Source organism: Platichthys flesus, chromosome 14 (genome assembly GCF_949316205.1).
Source record: "Platichthys flesus chromosome 14, fPlaFle2.1, whole genome shotgun sequence".
Taxonomy (NCBI): Eukaryota; Metazoa; Chordata; class Actinopteri; order Pleuronectiformes; family Pleuronectidae; genus Platichthys; species Platichthys flesus.
The window spans coordinates 16352515-16372450 of NC_084958.1; the positions used below are offsets into that span (position 1 = coordinate 16352515).

The following is a 19936-nucleotide window of genomic DNA, read 5'->3' on the forward strand; positions in this document are numbered from 1 at the left end:
AAATCCTGTCACAAGCCCAAGATGACGTCTTTTGTTGTTTGTCTTCACCGAATTCCAGAACCCTAAGATACTCAGTTAAAAGAAATCTCACAATCGATAAAGTATCACGGTTAATTGTTATTTGTTCTCTGTTGATTCAACTGTAATTGGAGGTTTCAAGTTACATGTTATATCTGTATCTCTAAAGTACCACAGGCTGATGGATAGAGTTGCATACCTTTTTAAATGTCAGTCATTTTTCTATTTTAAACTTAATCATCTATGGGCAATTGATCAAAAACAACACAAAAAAGACACTGTTACAAGGCATGTTACACAATAAAAGACTGACTCACTGTTTGCTAAATCACACAGAATAATGCTTAGTAGACATGCTGGAGGACTGCAGATTAACATGTTCATTGAATATTGAAAAATAATTCAAAAGTTGTATTTATTTGGGGGGCTTTAAGTATCAACATAAGTTCCTCAGCTCACACTAGAGAGAACAGCAAGAGCCCAGATGTGAAGAGCAGTCCCTCACACAAGGAGCGGAGGGGCTAATGGGGGGGGGGGGGGGGGTCATGTGTGTGTCTTTGGGGATTGTTTTGGAGTTGGAGCGAGGCAGCAACAGTTGACTCCAGCTGTTGGGAGTTTGGGGTTGAGTGTACTCTGGAATATCCAGGCTGGCGGAAGCACAGGGGCCTCCTCTGCGCTCTGACGTCACAAACAGCTCCAGGGAATGCTTCACATTCCTCTTCCTGGCAGTAGTTAGGTCATTTCCAGCAAGCTGGGGAAAAAACACTGTTGGATTATTTTCTGGAGCATTTGGGAGCAGAGAGTGGAGGGAGCCAGAGGGCTGAGATTGAAAACACATGTTGGTTTAGAGAGTATCTCTTGCTTTAGCACCTCTCCTTCCATGTTATGTTATAGTCATGACATTACAAGATATAGTAGAGCCTCCCCCTTTCCCACTCACTCCACCCTTAAAAAACATTTTATTATTTTTCATGTGAACAGGCTGTCTTTCATCCTCTTTGTTTGTGCAAATTACTCACAGAAGTTACAGCATTTGGTCCAAATTTAAATCAATCAATATTTTAACTAAATAAAAAAAAAACCTCTTAAATCATAACAAATCACAATCATGAAAAGTTGATGAGAGGCCAAATATTCTCTCAAGAGATATTAGAGTTTCCTACTTTAACTGCTACAAGACAGGCCATAGTGGAAAAACCCAGAATGCATAGCATCCGTGTAGCTGCTAAAATTCCTTTTATGACTTTCCGGTGTGACACTCAAGGCTTTATCCTCCCCCATAATTCCTACAGTGAGTAGGTTGACTCCTCCCACCTCCCACGCCTTGTCGTACGTGGGCTGTGGACTGAACGGACATACCTGCAGGGATTATTCACTTACCAGCTGTGACGCCAGCAGCCGGGCCACTCCTTAACTTGGCTACCTGTGTGATGATGACAGGCTGCCCACTCACCTGCTCACAGCAGGGCCACACTTCCTGTGCGGATGTTGCACCTGAACTAGTGAACACTACGTTCTGCTCCACTAACCACAACATATCTTTTATTGTATGCAGATCTCTGCTCAGATATTGGAATGATAACCGGAGGGTTTGTTTGGGAGGGGGTTTGTAGGTGAGATGAGTCAGTGTAAGGTGTGGTGATGTATGAAAGACATATTCATAAGATTTACTTCATGAAATTAGCAATACAACATAATGAAAAGACATTTTTTTATCAAAGTATTCTGCGGACTTGCCTCTGCCGTTGTGGTATTATTACTACTGTAGTTTAGACTGTAGTTGTTTCTGAAATTTTGCCTGGATGCCTTTTCTATATTTCCACTATGCTCCTAGTTTCTATAGTCTACGCCATCTCCGTTGCCATAAAGCACCAATATGCAGTATGGAGGCTTGAGCCCTCCTGCAGTGGTCGCAGGTTTGGTTCTGACCCGGCCCATCACTGCATGTTATCTCCACTCTCCCCATTTCCCCCTCATGATTTCTTATCAATATAGGCAAAAAGACCCCCTAAATAAATATATTAAAAGTACATTTTTCAACTTGTGGTTCAGCTCAGGAATGGCCTCGCAGACAATAGCTTCAATCTCCAGTTTACTTTGAAACACGGAGAGATTTACCTGCCACTGATGTGCTTAATCAGCATTGTGTGAACTTGTTAAGGACATTCATTTATATATAGAATCCTGCACTGAGCACTCCAGCTCTGATGCATTTGTCTAATAACTCCTTTGGATGAAAGCTGTGGTACAAACAGATAATACATTTTATCATAGTAAAATCGTTGAATAATTTTGCACATTTATTTATGTCGTTTTTAAAGAATAACCAGTTTATAAAAGCTGTGCTCATTTGAAAACTCACTCCATAATGATTGACTGTCAGATTAACAGTGAATACATTTTCTGTTGACTGACTAATGGATGAGTCACGCTCGTGTCTGCACCTGTAGTGGAAAGTATACAGTATGTACTGCATGTACAGAGGACAGATGTTAGGAACTGTATATACAGACTAATGAAATCAAGCATAAACAACACTGCAGCAAATAATACGTGTGAGATGTTTACCTCAAATTTTCAGTTTTTCTTGACATAGTGTTGAAGACATACTGATTTTATTCTATGAGGCTGCAGTTTTTGTTTTGTACTGTGTCCAAACTCTTCCGTCTATTTAAATGTATCTTACAAATATATAATATTTAATATTATATATTAAATATTTATAATTACCCATTTCTAGAAATTGCTGTTAAATTAAAAAACTAGAATCATCCGTTAGTTTAACATGATACAATTCAACAAAACTACAAATCCTAGGTTCCAAAAAGTCTTCAAATTAAATCAAACCGGTCTTAGACAGAACAGAACTTTATAAACTTTATAAAGGTGTATGTCCTTAAAACTAGGTGTGTATAAAAATGGCAGCTGTATTTATATAATAATTTGGTTTCCTAATAATATTTTCCTTTCTTGTTATTATGGTACGTCCAAACCTTTTTCCACTTATCTTGTGTGTTTTATTTCCCTGTTTCACATATCACCACATGTCTCAGACGAGATGTGACACGCACGGCAGTTCCAGTCACATAGTGCACTTGGCTATGACTCAGTGATAAGCCATCATCACACCATTATCCTTCAACGAGTGGAAAAAATTAAGTCGTAACTCAAACTAAACTGAAAAACACTATACCATATAATTATCTGGCTCCTGTTCAAGTTCTTGTGTTCTCAGGTCTCTGTACCACTCAGGTGTGTGAGTTATTTGGATGAGCTACTGTAAAAAAAACTTGAACAGACCGAAACGTTCCCTGTGGTTTATCAGGAGAAGTTCAACATTTACCTTTTGGCACAAACAGACCAGTTTAAGCTGTTCACGGTAAAAATGAAAAGGGAGCAAAAGAGCACCCGAGGTCATTGCACAGTTTGTGCATTTGATTTTGTATTTTTTCATCAGCAAACCTGCAGCACGTTCAATTGTGTATGGTGTTGGTGTATATTTCCACGGATGATGTCACATTTGGAAACTGTTGAAATTCAAGCTGTGCTACAAGGTATGGACCTTTTCAGAACGTCGATTACATGGAAGAAAAAATGTACCTCCACTGAAGAGGACAGACACATCTGTTGTGTATCTGAAGTTGCCTTGGAGGAGGTTAGCGTTTTCGAACTTGTACCCGACGCCGGGTGGTACACAGCGAACAGATCTGCGGAGGTGGTTGGTATCTTATCAGAGTTTGACATTCAAACAGTCTGGAGCTGTCACCCCTACCTCCCACCCCCCTTCAAGTTTGTGCAACAACATATTCCATTTCATGTAAAGTCTGTGTTTTTACATCTGTTATCAGTGTAATCTCAACACAGCCCAATACCTCGAAGATTGTGGTGAATTCAGCTTCCCACACCAAATTGTTTTGGGCCAATCAATAAAAACGTGCAGAGTCGAGGTGTAGAATGTAAGAAAAAGCACTTAAACAACAGCTCTACTCTAAATCTAATGAACTTTCCCTCTTTTAGGCAGAGTCTTTCCACAGAGGGCTTCAGCTGTGATATTATTCTGAACACACACTTCAGCCAGAAGGTCGTCCCAGATTGCGAACCTGCCGACATGTCCGTCCCCAGAGGACTGCTCTCAGCAGGGCGGTGCACGCCGTACTATTTGGGTAAAATATTCGGACTGCTGGAGGTGCACAGGACCACCGAGGAGACTGATGCCAATGCCAAGGTGTGTGTGGTTCTGAATCATTAGAATCAAGCTCTTCTACATTTTTTAATTCAAAATTTCCCTGCAGCATTTTGACATTAAACAAACCTTTTTAAAATCTGTCACGCCCTGCTAACGCCTGTCAGTCACTGCTTTGAAATAACATCAATCCCACACATAAGCACCTGAACACACCAACTGATGTGATGACAGCTTCAGTGTGTTGTTTGCTTGGTAGTTTGGCTTCTGGCCACAAGAAAAATCTCTACTCTGGTTCAGCTGTTTCTTTCTATAAAAACCATATTGAATCTTTGCACACTCGGGGGGGCTTGTTTCACTTTCCTTATAAATTCTTAGCTAATAAATCCCACTGCAGAGCAGAGTTGATCAGTTTCACTTTCTAATTATCAACACAAGAACAATGAAGAGTCTCTGGGACATTAGTTTCCAGGGCTTTCAGTCTCTGCTGTATCAATAACATATGTGGTTGATTGATTTCCTACATCTAAATCTCTGTTTTCAGTAAAATACAAACACATGAACAAAGCGATTGTGGTTGTGATGGAGAAAGACTTCTGAAACATATGGTACAACCTGCCACACCCTAATTTTATAACAGATTTCAAATGCAAAACAAAGAATGGTTTCTTTAAACTCAAGCCTTTGTCGCCATTGGAATAGATACATATTACTGTGTTGTATACACTGATAGTTTGACTTGGACTGTGTGTGTATACATTATGTTGCACAGAGAGAAAGTATAAGCTCATATTACAATGTTTACATTACATACTAATGGAAATAAGTCTAATTGAATAGAGTGTCTCTGTGGTTTCAGTGGCAGGGCTGTGCTGGTGCAGCTTTTGTTTGATTTCAAACGAATACTTTCAAAGGCCATATTCAAATTATTGTTAAATCTTATTTAATTTTCCGTTTTTTCTCCTTCAGGTCGCCGTCCCTGATCCTCAATGCAGTTTTGAATGTCTTGGTGAATTTCCGGGGCGGTGCCTTTCTCTCCTGGAAGCTGTTGAGCGACTGGGCCAAGCTGGCTCTGTGGGCCAGGATGTAGAGGTGGTGGTCCAGAGAGTTTTCTCCATCCCTCTGCCTGACTGCTCATCTCGGTCCAGCCTCAAACCCAGAGTCCCCTCCAGGCCCTCCTCAGCGCCTCCCCCTGCAGAGCAAGGGAAAACCAGGTATTGTTGAACAAGCTGATAATTGGCTGCCCTGTGAGCCTTTGGTTTTTCACTTAATGCCAGAGAACCACTGGGGAAAATGAATGCATTTTATCTTCTCTGTATGCTTCTCTCCCACAGTCTAAATTGCTGTCGTTGTTAAAATCGCATGTTAGTTTCCTTGGTCTCAGGCCTTGCATGCTCCTCCTTGGTGGTAGAATGAGTCTCAGTGGTTGAGCTATTGTTCACAGAGCGGCAGGCCCCACAAAGTGCTCATATTGTCTCAAGCCATATGGCATTGCTTGACAAAGGACACAAATACTTCTAATTGAATCCAGCCCCTCTGTAAGTGATTCGAGCCAATTCTCAGGAAAGACAGCATGATGTTTTTAGAATCTCATGCACCAGCAAGCCGGAGTTGAACTGATGCCTAATCATACCCCACTGGGTGGAACACTTTGTTTGCTTGTTTGTTTTTTACCTTAATGTCCTCAAGAAACCCAAAAGTATGTTTTGTGGTTGATGTAAAAATGTCAAACTACATAGACGTGACTGGCGAGACTGAGACAAAGTTATGGATTGGGAAACCAAAACAATGACCGAAAAGATGCTAAATCATTCGGCAGAGCTTAGATTTGTAGAATTGCCTGATAATTACGCCAGTTTTCCACCGTTAGTGACAACTTTCACTTTTGACTTTTTTCAACTCGAAATATTGATTCGTCAAGGTTTAAATATGTTGAATGGAATGTAATATGGAATATTAGTCTGTCCTGGATAAACATGCATGTTTTGAACTCAAAGTGTCCTGTGTTATTGAAATGAGTTAGAGGTTTACTGGAGTGGTCTCATAATAGTTAATAAGTAAGTGAACGTTCTATTTGAAGCAGGTCCAGTAAGTTGCTTACCCCCCCCCCCCCCCCCCAACTCATTGTTTTTCTTCTTTGCTGAGTAATAAAAGTACTGGTTTCCTCAGAGTTCAGGGGCCCAAGGGGGGGCACTCTGCGGTGGAGGGAGGAGAGCCCCCCCGGTCATCTGACAAGTGAACTGACTAAATGAGCTGCGGTTGTAATGTGACACTCGCCCCTGCCACGCTGCTTTTTGGTAAACAAACGCCGCCCTCTGACCGGAAACTCTCCCGCCCTTCCCTCTGTTTCTCTCCAACTCAACCGGATTCAACAGGCTTGGTTGGTAGTGAAAGGATGGAGGTGGGGCAGAGGTTAGGAGGGGATCACGCAGGCTTGAGTTCAAAATATCTAGGTGACAATATATTTTGACAGATTTGTCTGGAAAATCCTTAATTTGAATACCTCTTCTTTTCTACATTTTGTTTTATTGTCTTGTTTATTCAATAATATAACAGGCTGTTAAAGGAACAAAAACAGAAAGATCCCAGTTGAGCCCTTTCATGAGAGATGTTGGACTGAATTGCTGCACAAAAATAAAAAGCACTTTGTACAATATATTGCTTTTCGTAATTTTCCAGTATACACGAAGAAAGCAGAACAGTTTACTTCGCAGCCCACTGGCCTCATTGTGTGTTAACACAGAGACAGTTTGTACCTCTCTTGTTGTGTCCCCAGCCTGTATGACTCACTTCCCTGGTCAGAATGCTTATTTGATCCTTTTGTTGTTTAGCCTCTGTGTGGACACACAGGGGAGCGAGGCCAGTAGATATTTATGCCTGAAGACGATGTTAAGTTCCCGTAAATTCAGAGTTGAATAAACAAGAAGATTAACTGTTTGTAGGAAGTGGGGAGAGGCTCGTTTTTTTCCTCCTCTCTCTGCGGAGAAGGAACACAATGTGCTGCAAGGATCCTATTACAAGCGTGTTTATTGCTCTGCCTGCACTGATTGGTTCACAACACCTACGAAGGAATCCCGCCTGTCCGCCCCCCCGCCAATGAGGCTCCTCTGCATGTGCGGGTTGCTTACTAAGTGTGTTGCCAAGTAATGTTCATTTGTGTGGGCCTACATGCTTACAGCGTGTCGCTGTGTATGAGAGAAGGAGCACGTGTGTGTTTGCACAGACTCTGTGGATCGTAGTTCCTGGAAGGAAAAGAGAGGTGCTGAGAAATTTCTCTGATCACTCACAATAACAAATTCTTGAAAAAGAGGCCTGAGACTGAAACCAGCCAATGGCAGAGGAGTTTTTTGGGAGTGAGGGGTCGCTGTGTGAGGAAGTGGGGCTTTGAACGACTAAAGGAGGGATTGTACACAGAGCTGCGGTTGTTTATGTCGAGCTGGTACCACCTTTAGTCTCATCACCTATTTATCTATTCCATCTGTCAACATCAAGTGTGTTATCAGCGTTCACACTGAGTTTTCTACAAGTTCAAACAAGCTCCACTAAAAGTGAAAGTGTATTTATATCCTTACAAAACTCTTTTAGCATCTGTGATTTTTTTATTTTAGATTCAACTTTTGATTCACTGATTTGTTCTAGTGTAGTTTTATTGTTTCCCTTCGCTTCTGATTTTTATTAAAGTTTGTTGTGACTAAACATCTCGCCTGCTACTGTTGAAAGGTTTAGCTCACAATCTTCAGAAATCGACAATTTAGATTTGCAACCGAGTCATTTATTATGTAGAATCACCAATCGACTGCTGCTCACGTGTGAAGATGTGCAGTTTTTTCACTTTTGAATTTAATGTTGGTTTTAGAATCAACTTTGACCATTTCACCTCCCTTTTTAACCTTCTCTAAACTAAACAACAAATCAGAAATGAATCAAAAGATTTATCAATAATGAACATAATTGATGATTGAAGAACATTGATCATTATTTTTATGACATGGTTCAACAACCGTACTCTTCAACTGTCAATGTGAAATGTTTGTTTTTAAAGAATGTGAGGAATGCGTGTTTTGAGGTTAAACCATTTTTCTTTGTATCCAGCATGTTAAGAAATGACCGGTCTCTGCTGTGATAGGGGCAGGGGTCCTTTGAGTTTACACATTGAACTTTTGGCCTCATGTTTACTGGTCCACAAGCTTTTTAGTTAGAGAAACATTATACACAATATAAACAGTCCTTGTTGTTTTAATAGGACGTTGTGTAGGTCTGATTTGGGATTGTGAATTAAACCAACAACTGGGAATAATCTTGGTTAAAATGTTGGCCTGCGCCACCAGAAGTTATGTCAGGAATGTTATTTAGATATCTATTTACAGGTCCCTCAAAACAAACACAGACAGACCCCATGTTTACCAACAGAGGACATTTATAGTCCCAATCAGGTGGTTGAAAATGTCTCTAAACCTTCCCAGTGTCTGGAATATGTGCATGCATGCACATGCACGATGGGCATGATGACGCTCCTCCTTCTAAGCCGTTTTTTTTCTTCCCTGGACGTTGTTTGTCAAACCAGGGGATATGAACTCCACTGTTTACTCTCAGGGCTGGTACTGGGCTGTGTCTAGGCTTGACTGAAGGAGATACTGGAGCCTGTAGTAGTCCTCAGGGAGCAGCAGGCTGAAGGAATACACTGCGGTTCAATGCCTTACAACTTTGTAGGCCAAAGGTCTTTTCTGTCAGCAGCAGGCTGTCAAGCCAGGCTCTACTATTAACACTTTCAAATGTCAGGACTGAGACTCCACGGTGTATTGTTAGTGTGTCACTGGGAGGAGTGGAAAATCCTGTAAATAATTACTTATTTAATTGGCTAATTATTTTTATCAATTTTGATTCATTAATATAATGTCACTGCAATTCAAATTGATAATTTGTCCATCTAACTTCAGTGAGTTGGAAGTGCAGCCGTGACAAAGGAAAAGAAATGCTCAGTGCACACCAAGTATTACAAATTATCCAAAAAGAATCAACTGATCAGCTGAACTTTCACAGATGTTTAAACTTTCTCCTTTTCTCGTCCAAAATGCCTCAAACCTTAAGAGTGAAACTAATCCAAGCAAAAAAATGTTGGATTATTGTTTAATTCCAGGATGTAATATTTGGTGACATTCAAATATTTATATCCCAGTAAAGAGATTGCTTGCAAGTAAACAATACAGAGCAATGCAGGGCGAATGTGAGGAAGCAAGCTCAACACTTTTGTTTGGCGTCAAGGTTGCGTACAGATGGTTTACTGAGGAGCACCTAATGCAGACAGAATCTATTGTCTGTATACTTTTTATTCAAACTGGTGTCAATTCTCTCTACATTTGATTGTGTTTTCCAGGCTGTGTGTTCTGGTTCAGGACAGTTATGGCATGTTCAGCATGGTCCAGCTGCACCTCCTGCCCTGCAAGGACGACATCCTCCAGTACGGCCAGAGGTGGCAGGGGAAGACCTGTGTCCTGAGAGGCATTAAAGTGGTGCAGCGGGTCACTCGAGAGAGGTAAGACCCTCACACTTCTGCACTCATTCCTCCGAACTAGGTGATGATAGCTTTTCACCTGAATATCAGTTCAACCACCATCGATAAACTGTGACCAATACAGAGTTATGATATGGATTCCTGCTGTATGTGAAGTTATCTTATCTCACTGCTTTACCATCTTAGACAACAGCTGGGGGTTAACACCTGTGATACACACTTCCTGATATGACATAGTGGAAAGGTGGCCTCAGGGTTAGAGCAAGCTATTTTTCGCAATAACATGTTTTTGTTTGAAAATGATCTCCAAGCAGACAAGTGTTTTTGCTGTGTATAATCGTTTTTGTCCACACTAACACATCTGAAAACTGCATATATCACATGACCATTCACATACACTGGTCATGTGTGTGTCCGTGTTAACCGGAAGCAAACTGTCAACTCTTCAGTTGTTTGCTTAGTTGTAGAAAAATACAGCAAAAAGGAACGCCAGTGGTACAATTAAGACCAGGGAGTCATTTGCTTTGACACTGGGACCAGGGGTGTTTCTAAAAGTCTTAGTTTTAGGGGCTCAAAAACTCTGGATTTGGGCCGTGTAGCTAAAGCTATGTGTGTCTGTGTATAGCAGGGTGTTCAAGTATAAAATATGTTTGTGTGGATGGAGAAGGAAACTTTGTGGCACATTGCCCCTGGTCTCTGAATCCCCTTAAATCTCAATTATGAAGAAGCACAAGAAATCCCCCGGTTTTTATCCTTGAATGCCCTTTTGCAAACATTAACCTCCACATTTACAATACCATGAAAACTGAATGTTTAAGGATTACTTTGCTTTCCTGCCAGCAGTACGACTGTGTTTACATGTAAAGTGATACCGGGGTGCACGCTCTGTGTCCCTTGTGGGTTTCCATAGTCAGGATCCCAGATTAGAATCATTGACATTGGAACATTTAGAGCCAGGCTGGGGGTATGTTTACATCCTTGGTATTTGTCAATGCCACCACAGCCTATAATGTCTCTGGAGGTTGTCTGTGGTCAGGCTGTGATTGATGGGCTCTCCTGAAGGCTGACACAAGGGCCGTCTTACAAAAACCACGTGGTGTCGCTGGACATAAATCAGGCATTCATATTTTTTTCTCCAGTTTCTTAGAAACTCCTGGACTTCTAGGAATATCCTAATATAAAGTTGGGCCCTATTATTAGTAGTAAATCTCTGATACTGTGACATTCCAAGGTCATCACTTTTCACTGTACAAATGCCAATGTAATAGTCATCCCCCAACCATACCTAAAAAACCCTACCTTAAAGAGATAGTTTTTAGTTTCACATTAGTTTTAAGGTTCAGTCCAGGATTCCTCACTTAGAATTTTCTAGCCTTCGTAGTTCACATCAGGCATTTTCTCAATATAATACAGTTTAAAACTTAAATTCAATTCACTGAACCATGCAAAATCCGTCTATGGTTCCTTTGGGAGTTGGCAAGGAATGACCTTTATTTGCTCTCCTGCCAGTTAGATGATACCTCCGTCATGTCTGTCCGTTAAAAATGCAGTTACAGCAGGCAGACAGTTAGCCGAGCATTAAGACTGGCTGCATTGGCAAACTACCCTGTCTCTGTTCAAAAGTAAAAAAAAAAAAAAAGTTCCCTCCTCCGACTCCCATTCAGCCAACTTAATCACTGCATGAAAAAAACCTTCCTCATTCATTTGAATGGGGCCACTCCTTAGGCTTGTACAGAAAGAAACTGGGTCATGATCCAGCAAGGTGCTGTTAGTTTTCTGCTGTTTATTCTGCCTTTGTCCCAATGACCGAATAACTGGTTGTGATAACTATTCAGAGTTGATAAACTCAGTCTAACAAAGACTGTGCAGTATTGTGTGTCTGATGAGCCTCCAAATTCAAAGTGGACTTCCTGGATAACAACTTAGTGCTTCACCAGTGTTTAAGTCCTTAGGCTGTTTAAACACAGAACGCCTGCTCACTAAAGCTGCTTTCAGACGTGCACGGGACTCTGCACTTCACCGGAGGAGCTGCATGTGTGAATGCAAATGTTTGAATGAGACGCTCCATAGTTTCTACGGACTTTGTCCACTGACCTCCTACTACATAATCCCTAGAAATCCAGGAGAAGTCGATGTGTGAAGACAGCTGGGGATCCCCTACTCGATTCACAGAAACCGAGTAGGGGGTGGATACGACAGACGCATAATGAAAACCTGATGGTGAACATCACAAAGTCTCAGCACCCAGCCAAGAAATGGTAACACAGGTTATAATTGCTGATCTGAAGTCGTGCTGATAGGTGGATTCAGATTTAGGCGTTTCTTTTGGAGACAGCCTCTGCCATACTCCTCTTTTCCTCATTGCTCTCCTCTCCAGCTCCAACAAACTTGCTGGTTGACCTAAGATTCGTCACTACAAGGGTACAATGCAGAAATGTTGTATGCTGAGAAATAGAGATTTGCCCTGTGCTTATTTAGCTTTGTCTGAACTTGTTTGGCAAAAACTTGCATGAAACAGGCATTCATTACAATGTAAAGGCTTGGCATACAAGCTTTAACAACATAAATTCTTGGAGGGGTGTGACATGCATTTTTTTTTTTTTTTTTTTTTCGTTTTAGTTTCTGTCAACACAAAGTCACAAAGACATTTAAAATGTACGATGATTATAATTGATCTGCACAAACCCAAAAAGAAAACCAAAGAATGTTGCACAGTAAAGAAGGATCAAGTTGATGAGTTAAGAGGAAGTACCATCACACTACAAAAAGAAAAACAATATATATACAAACGACTATTCATTTATATTGAATGGCATCATCGCTTTAAAAGATAAAATAAAAAAATCGTAAATAATTGGTGAGTTCCTCCAACCACCTGTCAAACTAAAATGTGAAAGCTTTACAACTTTACAACGACTTGTGTTAACGACTTCACGTTGTCCCACACAACTATGAGATAAGTCTGTTTCCAAAGAAGTGAGCTGAAACCACCAAGTCACCTGTGTGTGTGTGTGTTTGTGTGTGCAATGTGTCAACTATGAGGAGGGATTCTCCACAGGAAGTAGCGTGTTCTTGGACAAAAGAGGTACAAATGTGTCTGGGAGGATCAAGGGTGAGAATGGAAGATTACTCACTAGCTCATCTGTACATTTAAAAGTTAAACTAATGCAGTTGAACGTTAAAGCTTAATAAGCCCAGTGTCAAAATCTAAGTGTGTTGAATGAGTCCTGTTAGTTGGTTGTTACTCATCCGTCTGCAGGCCTCACCGGACTTGAATGGGCTGCAGAACCAGTTCCCCACACACAAAGCCACTGTGATTACAGGCTGACTAACAGGTTGTTAACCACTGGCTGATATGACAGCGCCTACATGGATGAATAAGTAACATTGACCTGCCACCATGAATTCATCAGGCACTTCTCAGAAAACAGACAATGAATCATGAGTTTGACGTCTCTTGGCGGAGGCGTTACTCGAGTGTTTAAATCAGTGTTAAGTAAACAAATCATCTTGTATTAACTACGATCTGATTTCACTCTGTCATTACTCCGATTGAAGACGATGAATCCCACCGTTTAAATTCACCTGTAATTGGTTTTCTAAACCGTGTTTCTTTTGCACCACAATGATAATGCCATCTACATAGGGTGTGAACAGTTTTCCCACCCTTCAGTATCTGGAAACCTGCTTGTGAAAAAAGTTTTTTGTGCATCTGCTGTGCCAGCCCCAGCATGCTCTCTGTGAATTCTGGTTGACGTCAGAACAAGCTCTGTTTTAACAGATTTGTGTTTCAGTGGAAGTGAAACTGGTTTTGAAAGCGCTGTGTTTCTCTGTGTGAAGTTGCTTATTCGCCAGTTTCTCCTTATCCCACACGTTTTAGTTCCCCCTCCGTCCTCACTTGTTTCTTCTTCTTTTTTGTCTCACTTTCAGGCGCACCAGGCTTTTCAGCTTAATCGACAGTCTGTGGCCCCCAGTGGGTCCGCTCAAAGATCACGAAAACACACCAAACGTGTCCAAAGTAGGTTCTGGACTCATGAGAAAATCATGCATGAACTGAAGCCTTTGTATTTATTGTTGATCTGTAGATCTGCTGATTTATAGAACTATTTCAGTTTCATCCAAGCCTTATGTAGCTGGCTGGCTACATATGAAGATGATATACTTATTCTTAATACTAACTACAACGCTGTGATTGGTCGAGTGTTTATCCAGTGAGGGACGACATTCTTCAGCGTGCACGACACAAGACCGCTATCAATCATTGAGGAAATATAAGAGGGGCGCTGTATTTGACTCTGAGTCTGAAACTGTGTCTGACTTGGTGTCTGGAACAGGCCAATATTACCGATATATATTTCACAGCAAAACAAAAAGCTGTGTTTGTTGACAATATTAAAGTCAACCTCAAACAGACGAGTGTAAACATGGTTGCATGTGTTCTGCCTCTGAGATACATTGCGCTGTCAGAGCCACCTTAGAAAATGTTTGACGAAAATGATGGCTCACTTTGAGAACAATTACTCACTAATAGTTGGTAAATCAATAGTAGGACTCTGTATATTTTCTTTACCAAGGAATGTATTCAAAAGTTTTCTTTGTTTTTTTAAGGAGAGCAGACCTGCAGGTCCAGCTCTGAGCTTCTGCTACCTGCTCTCAGGTCAGGAGAGCTCTGTTGAACCCACCGAGGGGCAGACTGTGTCCACGCTATATGTTCCCCCCACACGACGAACCTTACGAGACATAGTGCAGGTGAAAAGGTTTCCACAGCACACACACAGAGACAAATTAAAAAACATGTGGCAGGTTTAAGATAACTTATCTTTACAAGTTCCATCTTAAACAAATTTTATTTCTCTTTTTCAGAGTGAGATGAAAAGCTGTCGCTGCAGTTTCTTTGCCACGGTTTTACACAAGAGGGTGCAGGTTTGTCTTTGTCCCTTTTCATTTGTAGCAGAAAAACACTTATTTCATTTGACTTCAACCAAAAGAGCAGAATAAACACTCTGTCTCATGCAGCTTCTTTTTCAGATCATTTAAACCAAGAAACTGATAAGATTTCAGCTCTGACGTTGAGAGCGGTGCTCATATCGCTGTGTGTTAGACAATCTGTGTCAGGCGTGATTGATTCGACCTTTAAACTTTAAACTGGGATGAGATAGCAGCTCAGAACAAATTGTCGGACTTTGCCACATGCTCACCACCGAGACACACTGATACACTTGTTAAGGCAGTTCCATTGTGTGCCGCCTGTTGAGTGACTAATCCAGTCAAAGCTGTTTGCAGTAATCGCTGCATCGCAATTTTTTTTGTGTTATGTTTCCTTTAAATCGTAAATTTCTAGGTCACTCTGTGTTTCTAAGTATTTCTCAGTTTGAGTGTTGTTGGTTTTTCCTTCCCTTTTTGATTGGTCTTCAGAGCAGCGATGTAGGCCAGGGTGAGGTGTGGTTGGTGCTGACAGACCCCAGTCTTCAGGAGGAGCAGCCTGAGAGGCCGTGCAAGCGAACAGTGGCCCTGTGTGTGAGCACTTCCTGTGTTCTCACTTCCTCTGTCCTGGAAGCGCTGCGCTCCCCCGCTGCCTGTGGCCTGACGTTCAGAGATGCCATCACAGAACATGGTAGATCTAGTACAAGACGTGGTTTATTGTGCCCGGACATACCTCTCGATCACTGCCACATAAAGTTGATATGTTAAATGATTGTGTGCACAGGGCACATTTCCCCTCTTATCTATTTGGATGAGCCTGTGATTAAATCAGTGGTTCACAGCATTTGGTTCAAAGTGTTTTGCGGCCCTTCAATAAAAGTTTTAAGCACATTTCTCTTCTAAAATTCTCATATGGTTGCATTTAAAGGGCCAGAGAGGTCAAATTATCCAATATTTCACAAAAAATATAAAGTCAAGAGAAAACCCCCAAAATGTAATGGATTTCACATTTGTGTAGCAGAACTTGTTTTTTCTCTGTCACACAACATTAATCATCACAACCCATCGGATGTGACACTGGGAGTCGTCTTTTTATTCAGCGGTTGTCTTTCTGTTTGGTTGCGTCCTCTCCCATCTTTAGATTTCGGTGAACAAAGGTCATTGTTACCTCACAAATCATGTTTTAGTCCATAACACAAGAAGTTGTTTTTAAGTTTTTACAAAACTTCACACAAATGTCTAATGATAAAGTACTAACACGTTGGTATCATGTTCTGTATCATCATGCACCTTTCTGTTCATTATTCAACCGCATCATTTGGTAAATCTAATCTTAGTTGGTCCACCATGTAACCATGGGGACTGGAGAGATTCTCTGTGATGCTGGGTGGAGAACGTGGGTGAAGCATCAACATTTCAGAATTTGTAGATTGTTTGCGGCAACATTCATGAAAGATGTGGATGCAAACTGCATCTTCACTGGTTGGCATGCAACCTCAAGGCTGTAAATCTAGTTCCTTACTTGTTATTCACTTGGAAATTCCTCACCATGTGGAGCCCTGTTGGGTTATGCAGAACTTAGGCCAACACTGATGCCCCATCCACACATACACATGTATAATAGGATCTATTAAAACTGGGCTTCTCCACTTACGTCCTTTTAAATGATTCTCAATCCTAATTAAACCATAAAAACAGCTGCCCAGCGATTTCCAGAGCACGCCAGTGACCCTTACTTATCATCAGAAGCCTGAAAAACATGTTTAATTCATTTATTTATTACCAGACTGACATTAATGTTGTTACTAGCTAAAAAATATATAGAGATATACCTGTTTTTTTTTTGCTGTTTGCGGATCAAATAGTTAAAGCTATATTACCTGTGTAAGTTTGATCAAAGCCTGAGGGGGCTGTGATGTGCACATTTTACAACCTTGCATCGGGAATCACATGTTAACTCACTCAAGTTTGCTGCTGTATTTTCAACTAAATCTACCAACACTCACCAACCGTCTATTGGGGAGGAGCAGAGAAAATGCTGCAGCTTGTATAAAGACATTTCATTCTTAATTCGGTTTTTAATTTGAACATCTAGGTGTCCTCCTGTGTGCGGAGCAGTCAGTTATTGAGGTATGCCGCGACGAGCCTGAAGGCAGCCTCCAGTCGACGACACGGCAGGCGTTACTTTCCCAGTTGTTGACTGAGCCCCAGGTGCAGACCCTGCCCCAACCTGTGAGACTGGATCCCCTGACTCTGGACGCCACGCCCAACTCCCTCTGTACTCTCACAGGTCAGTTTCGCCCTGTTTTCATGGAGCTCGTCTAAATCTGAAGTGATTCCTGCAGAACATTCCCAATGCTTTCTTTTCTCAGAGAAAGAAAACCACTTTTTTTTTTTTTTTTCATATATAAGTTTACAGCTCAGCAAGAGGCCCTGCTGTGGTTTGAAGGCATCGCTTTCCTCTGTTTCTTATTCACTGTCCTCAGGGCGTCATTGTGTGGGACTTTAAGGAATAAAAACACATGCAATATTCTTGAACTCATGTCAATTCCCATATCGTTTTTCAGTGAGATGATCATGCCTGCTCCCATGTAGAGTTCATTTGAGGGTGGCATCATGGGAAAATAGGCAAATGTAGAGGCCCGGTGCAGTGTCTCTCAGTAAGATTTTTTTTTCGCTTTGGGGATATGCTTGAAGGTCTGCACATGTTTTCTCAACGTCAAATATGATTTGCCATAATTCTGAAGACATGTGTTGGTTAAAATATCAATTCAACACTTTTCTGCTTTTAACTCATTTACTGTTTTTAATTAATTTTCTTCACGCATCATTGATTTCTTTCTTGAAATGTCTTTTAAAGCTTATCCAAATGTGGTTCAGATAAAAAAAAAACACGAGTGGCTTATATTAGATAATAATCTGCATCTGTTGACTTCGTGTCGCGGTTGAGGCCAAAGATCAATCCGTGAACCCTCTCGGCTCTGGCCCCTCTGGCCGTAAATGTTTGGTCAGGTGGCAGAAAAAAATTAAACAAACATATTGTCTGTTGCACTCATGTAGTGTCTTCTGGAAATTAACAGTGGAAAAAGCCTTAGCCCTGAAAGCACGAGAAACAGTTATCCACGTTAGAGTCTGTATCTTATTAAAGGATCCATATTTGTCGATGAATCATCAGCTCTGACCGTCATGTGAGATGCTGTTTAGGCAGAATAACATCTCTGCTGCCTCAGATATATATGAAATGGATGTGTTTATCTCTCACAGCCTGTCCCACTCGTAAACACACACTGAAACTGACTCGTAGATCAGTTATCAGCGTTTCCTCTATATATTTCCTTTCCCATACACCAGTTGAAAGTCGAAAAAAGTGCAAATAGAGTGAATGATAGAAATAAGCAGGTTGTCATCCATGAGTAGCTTTAATATAAAGTACAGTTTGTATTGATGTAAGATTTGTGTTGACTTACTAACAGTTTTATTACTGTCTCCAGGGGTGATAGTTGGCGTAGATCAGAACACAGCCTATTCCTGGCCTGCGTGTAATTACTGTGGAAGTGACAACTTCGAGGTTTTACCCGAAAGGCCGTAAGTTGTTGTAATTCATCAGAACGGCTCAATGTTAGTCATCATGAAGAATCCTGCTTTTCATTTTTTTTTCCTCTTCACAGTCAAAACTTCTACTGTGAGTCTTGTAAGTCAGCGGTGGAGAAGCCAGAAACAAAGATTCAACTGGAAGTGTTTCTGACTTCTTCTTCAGCATGTAATTGCACTTTAAAGTTGAAGGTGAGAACACTGCTTTATGCGTATTAGCATTAACACTTGAACACTCCAAATGTTTCAGGGATAAACGGTTATTATTTGACTCTGTATACGTGATGAGTTTAGTTCAGTGGTTCATTTTTTTGTGAAATTCATTTGTTTGCTTCGAGTGGTTTAGAAGATGGATACCACTCATGTCTCTACGCTAGATGCAAAACTACAGCAAATAGATGTTTAGCATAAAGAAGTGAACTTGAGGAAACAGCAAGTCTTGCTCTGTCCCAAGGTAACAAAATCCACTCACCCACTATTCTGAAACACTGATTAACTTGTAGTTGTATGTATAATGTGTTGAACTGTGAGATGTAGAGGTGCTTGCAGGCGGATTGTGTCAAATATCAGAGCTAGGCTTAGGGCTTGGTGACAAAATAAATAATAAACCTATTGTTTTCTTCAATAATAATGTAACAAAAGTGCAGTATACATTGAAAAAATGCATTTTTCACCACAGTGAGGAAGTAAGATTAAGATTAAGATACGTTTATTTATACCAAACACATGCACAGACATGCACAACACACTCAAGCAATGGTAGGTAAATGTATCCTCTGCATTTAACCCATCTGGTGAAGGACACACAGAGCAGTGAGCAGCCATGTACAGTGCCCGGGGAGCAGTGTACTGAGATTGAGGGTTTATCATTCTCTGCTCATAAAGAAGAGTTTAAAACCACAACCTTCACTCAGGAAAAATAATCAGTCTCTATTCAAAAACAATATTGACAGATTTTTTTAACTCTATATAATTTAGGCCATATTGCCCAAGCTAGGTTAGTTGTTGCCACTGTATATGCTATGCAAAGCGCTAACCTCGGCTCACCCGGCTTTATATTTACAGAACATACTGGAGAGGCTATCTCTCTTTTCACCTAACTCTCAGCAGGATTGTGAGAAAAGTTTTTTCTCCATGTTGAACTGTTGCTTTAAGCAGATAAAGAGAGAAATGCATGGAAGGAGGGCGGTGCAGTGATTAGATAACTTAGTTCAAACCTTGTTGAAACCTGCTGTGCAACAACTGTGACTCCTCTCCTGCTCCCTCTCTGCTCTTCTGCGAGGCCTCTGTAGTTGCATTGACTTGTAAAGATAAAACTGCAGATTCTGCACATTTAAAGTATGAGGAAGTCAATCCCTTCACTGTGTGTGTGCATCTGCAGAAAAGAAGAACATATTACTTTGCAATCAACAAACTAAGTGAGTGTATTAGATCAAATGATCAGTTCTTATAAGTCATGTATTTTAACGCCCACTATCAGTCAGTCACTCACAGAGGGCACAGTGTGATTAGTTCAATAGTCGGTCTGTATTTACAACATTTGGCCGATTATCAAAAAGACATTGATGGCTCCACGCTTTCTTTGATTTGCTCAACAGCTGCAGAAAGGGACGATCATGTCCGTCCTGAACACGGCCGCACTGGAGGGGAACGAGGTAGGTTTGCTTTTACAAACGTTGAAATAACACTGGGCTGAACTGCACGGTGCA

The 19936-nt window shown here is 41.0% G+C and overlaps 1 protein-coding gene across 3 annotated transcripts in view; it reads left to right on the forward strand.

Moving 5' to 3' along the window:
- Nucleotides 1-19936, forward strand: part of spidr (scaffold protein involved in DNA repair) — a 30230-nt gene that overhangs the window by 8900 nt on the left and 1394 nt on the right. For 2 of the 3 annotated variants that reach the window (XM_062403900.1, XM_062403902.1), the window contains 11 exons: nt 4036-4243; nt 5171-5415; nt 9576-9734; nt 13644-13731; nt 14322-14462; nt 14577-14636; nt 15129-15327; nt 16732-16926; nt 18128-18221; nt 18305-18419; nt 19826-19882. In XM_062403900.1, coding sequence (XP_062259884.1) covers nt 4036-4243; nt 5171-5415; nt 9576-9734; nt 13644-13731; nt 14322-14462; nt 14577-14636; nt 15129-15327; nt 16732-16926; nt 18128-18221; nt 18305-18419; nt 19826-19882 — 1561 coding nt within the window. The remainder of the gene's footprint in view (nt 1-4035; nt 4244-5170; nt 5416-9575; nt 9735-13643; nt 13732-14321; nt 14463-14576; nt 14637-15128; nt 15328-16731; nt 16927-18127; nt 18222-18304; nt 18420-19825; nt 19883-19936) is intronic. The other variant, XM_062403901.1, reaches the window with a different exon arrangement.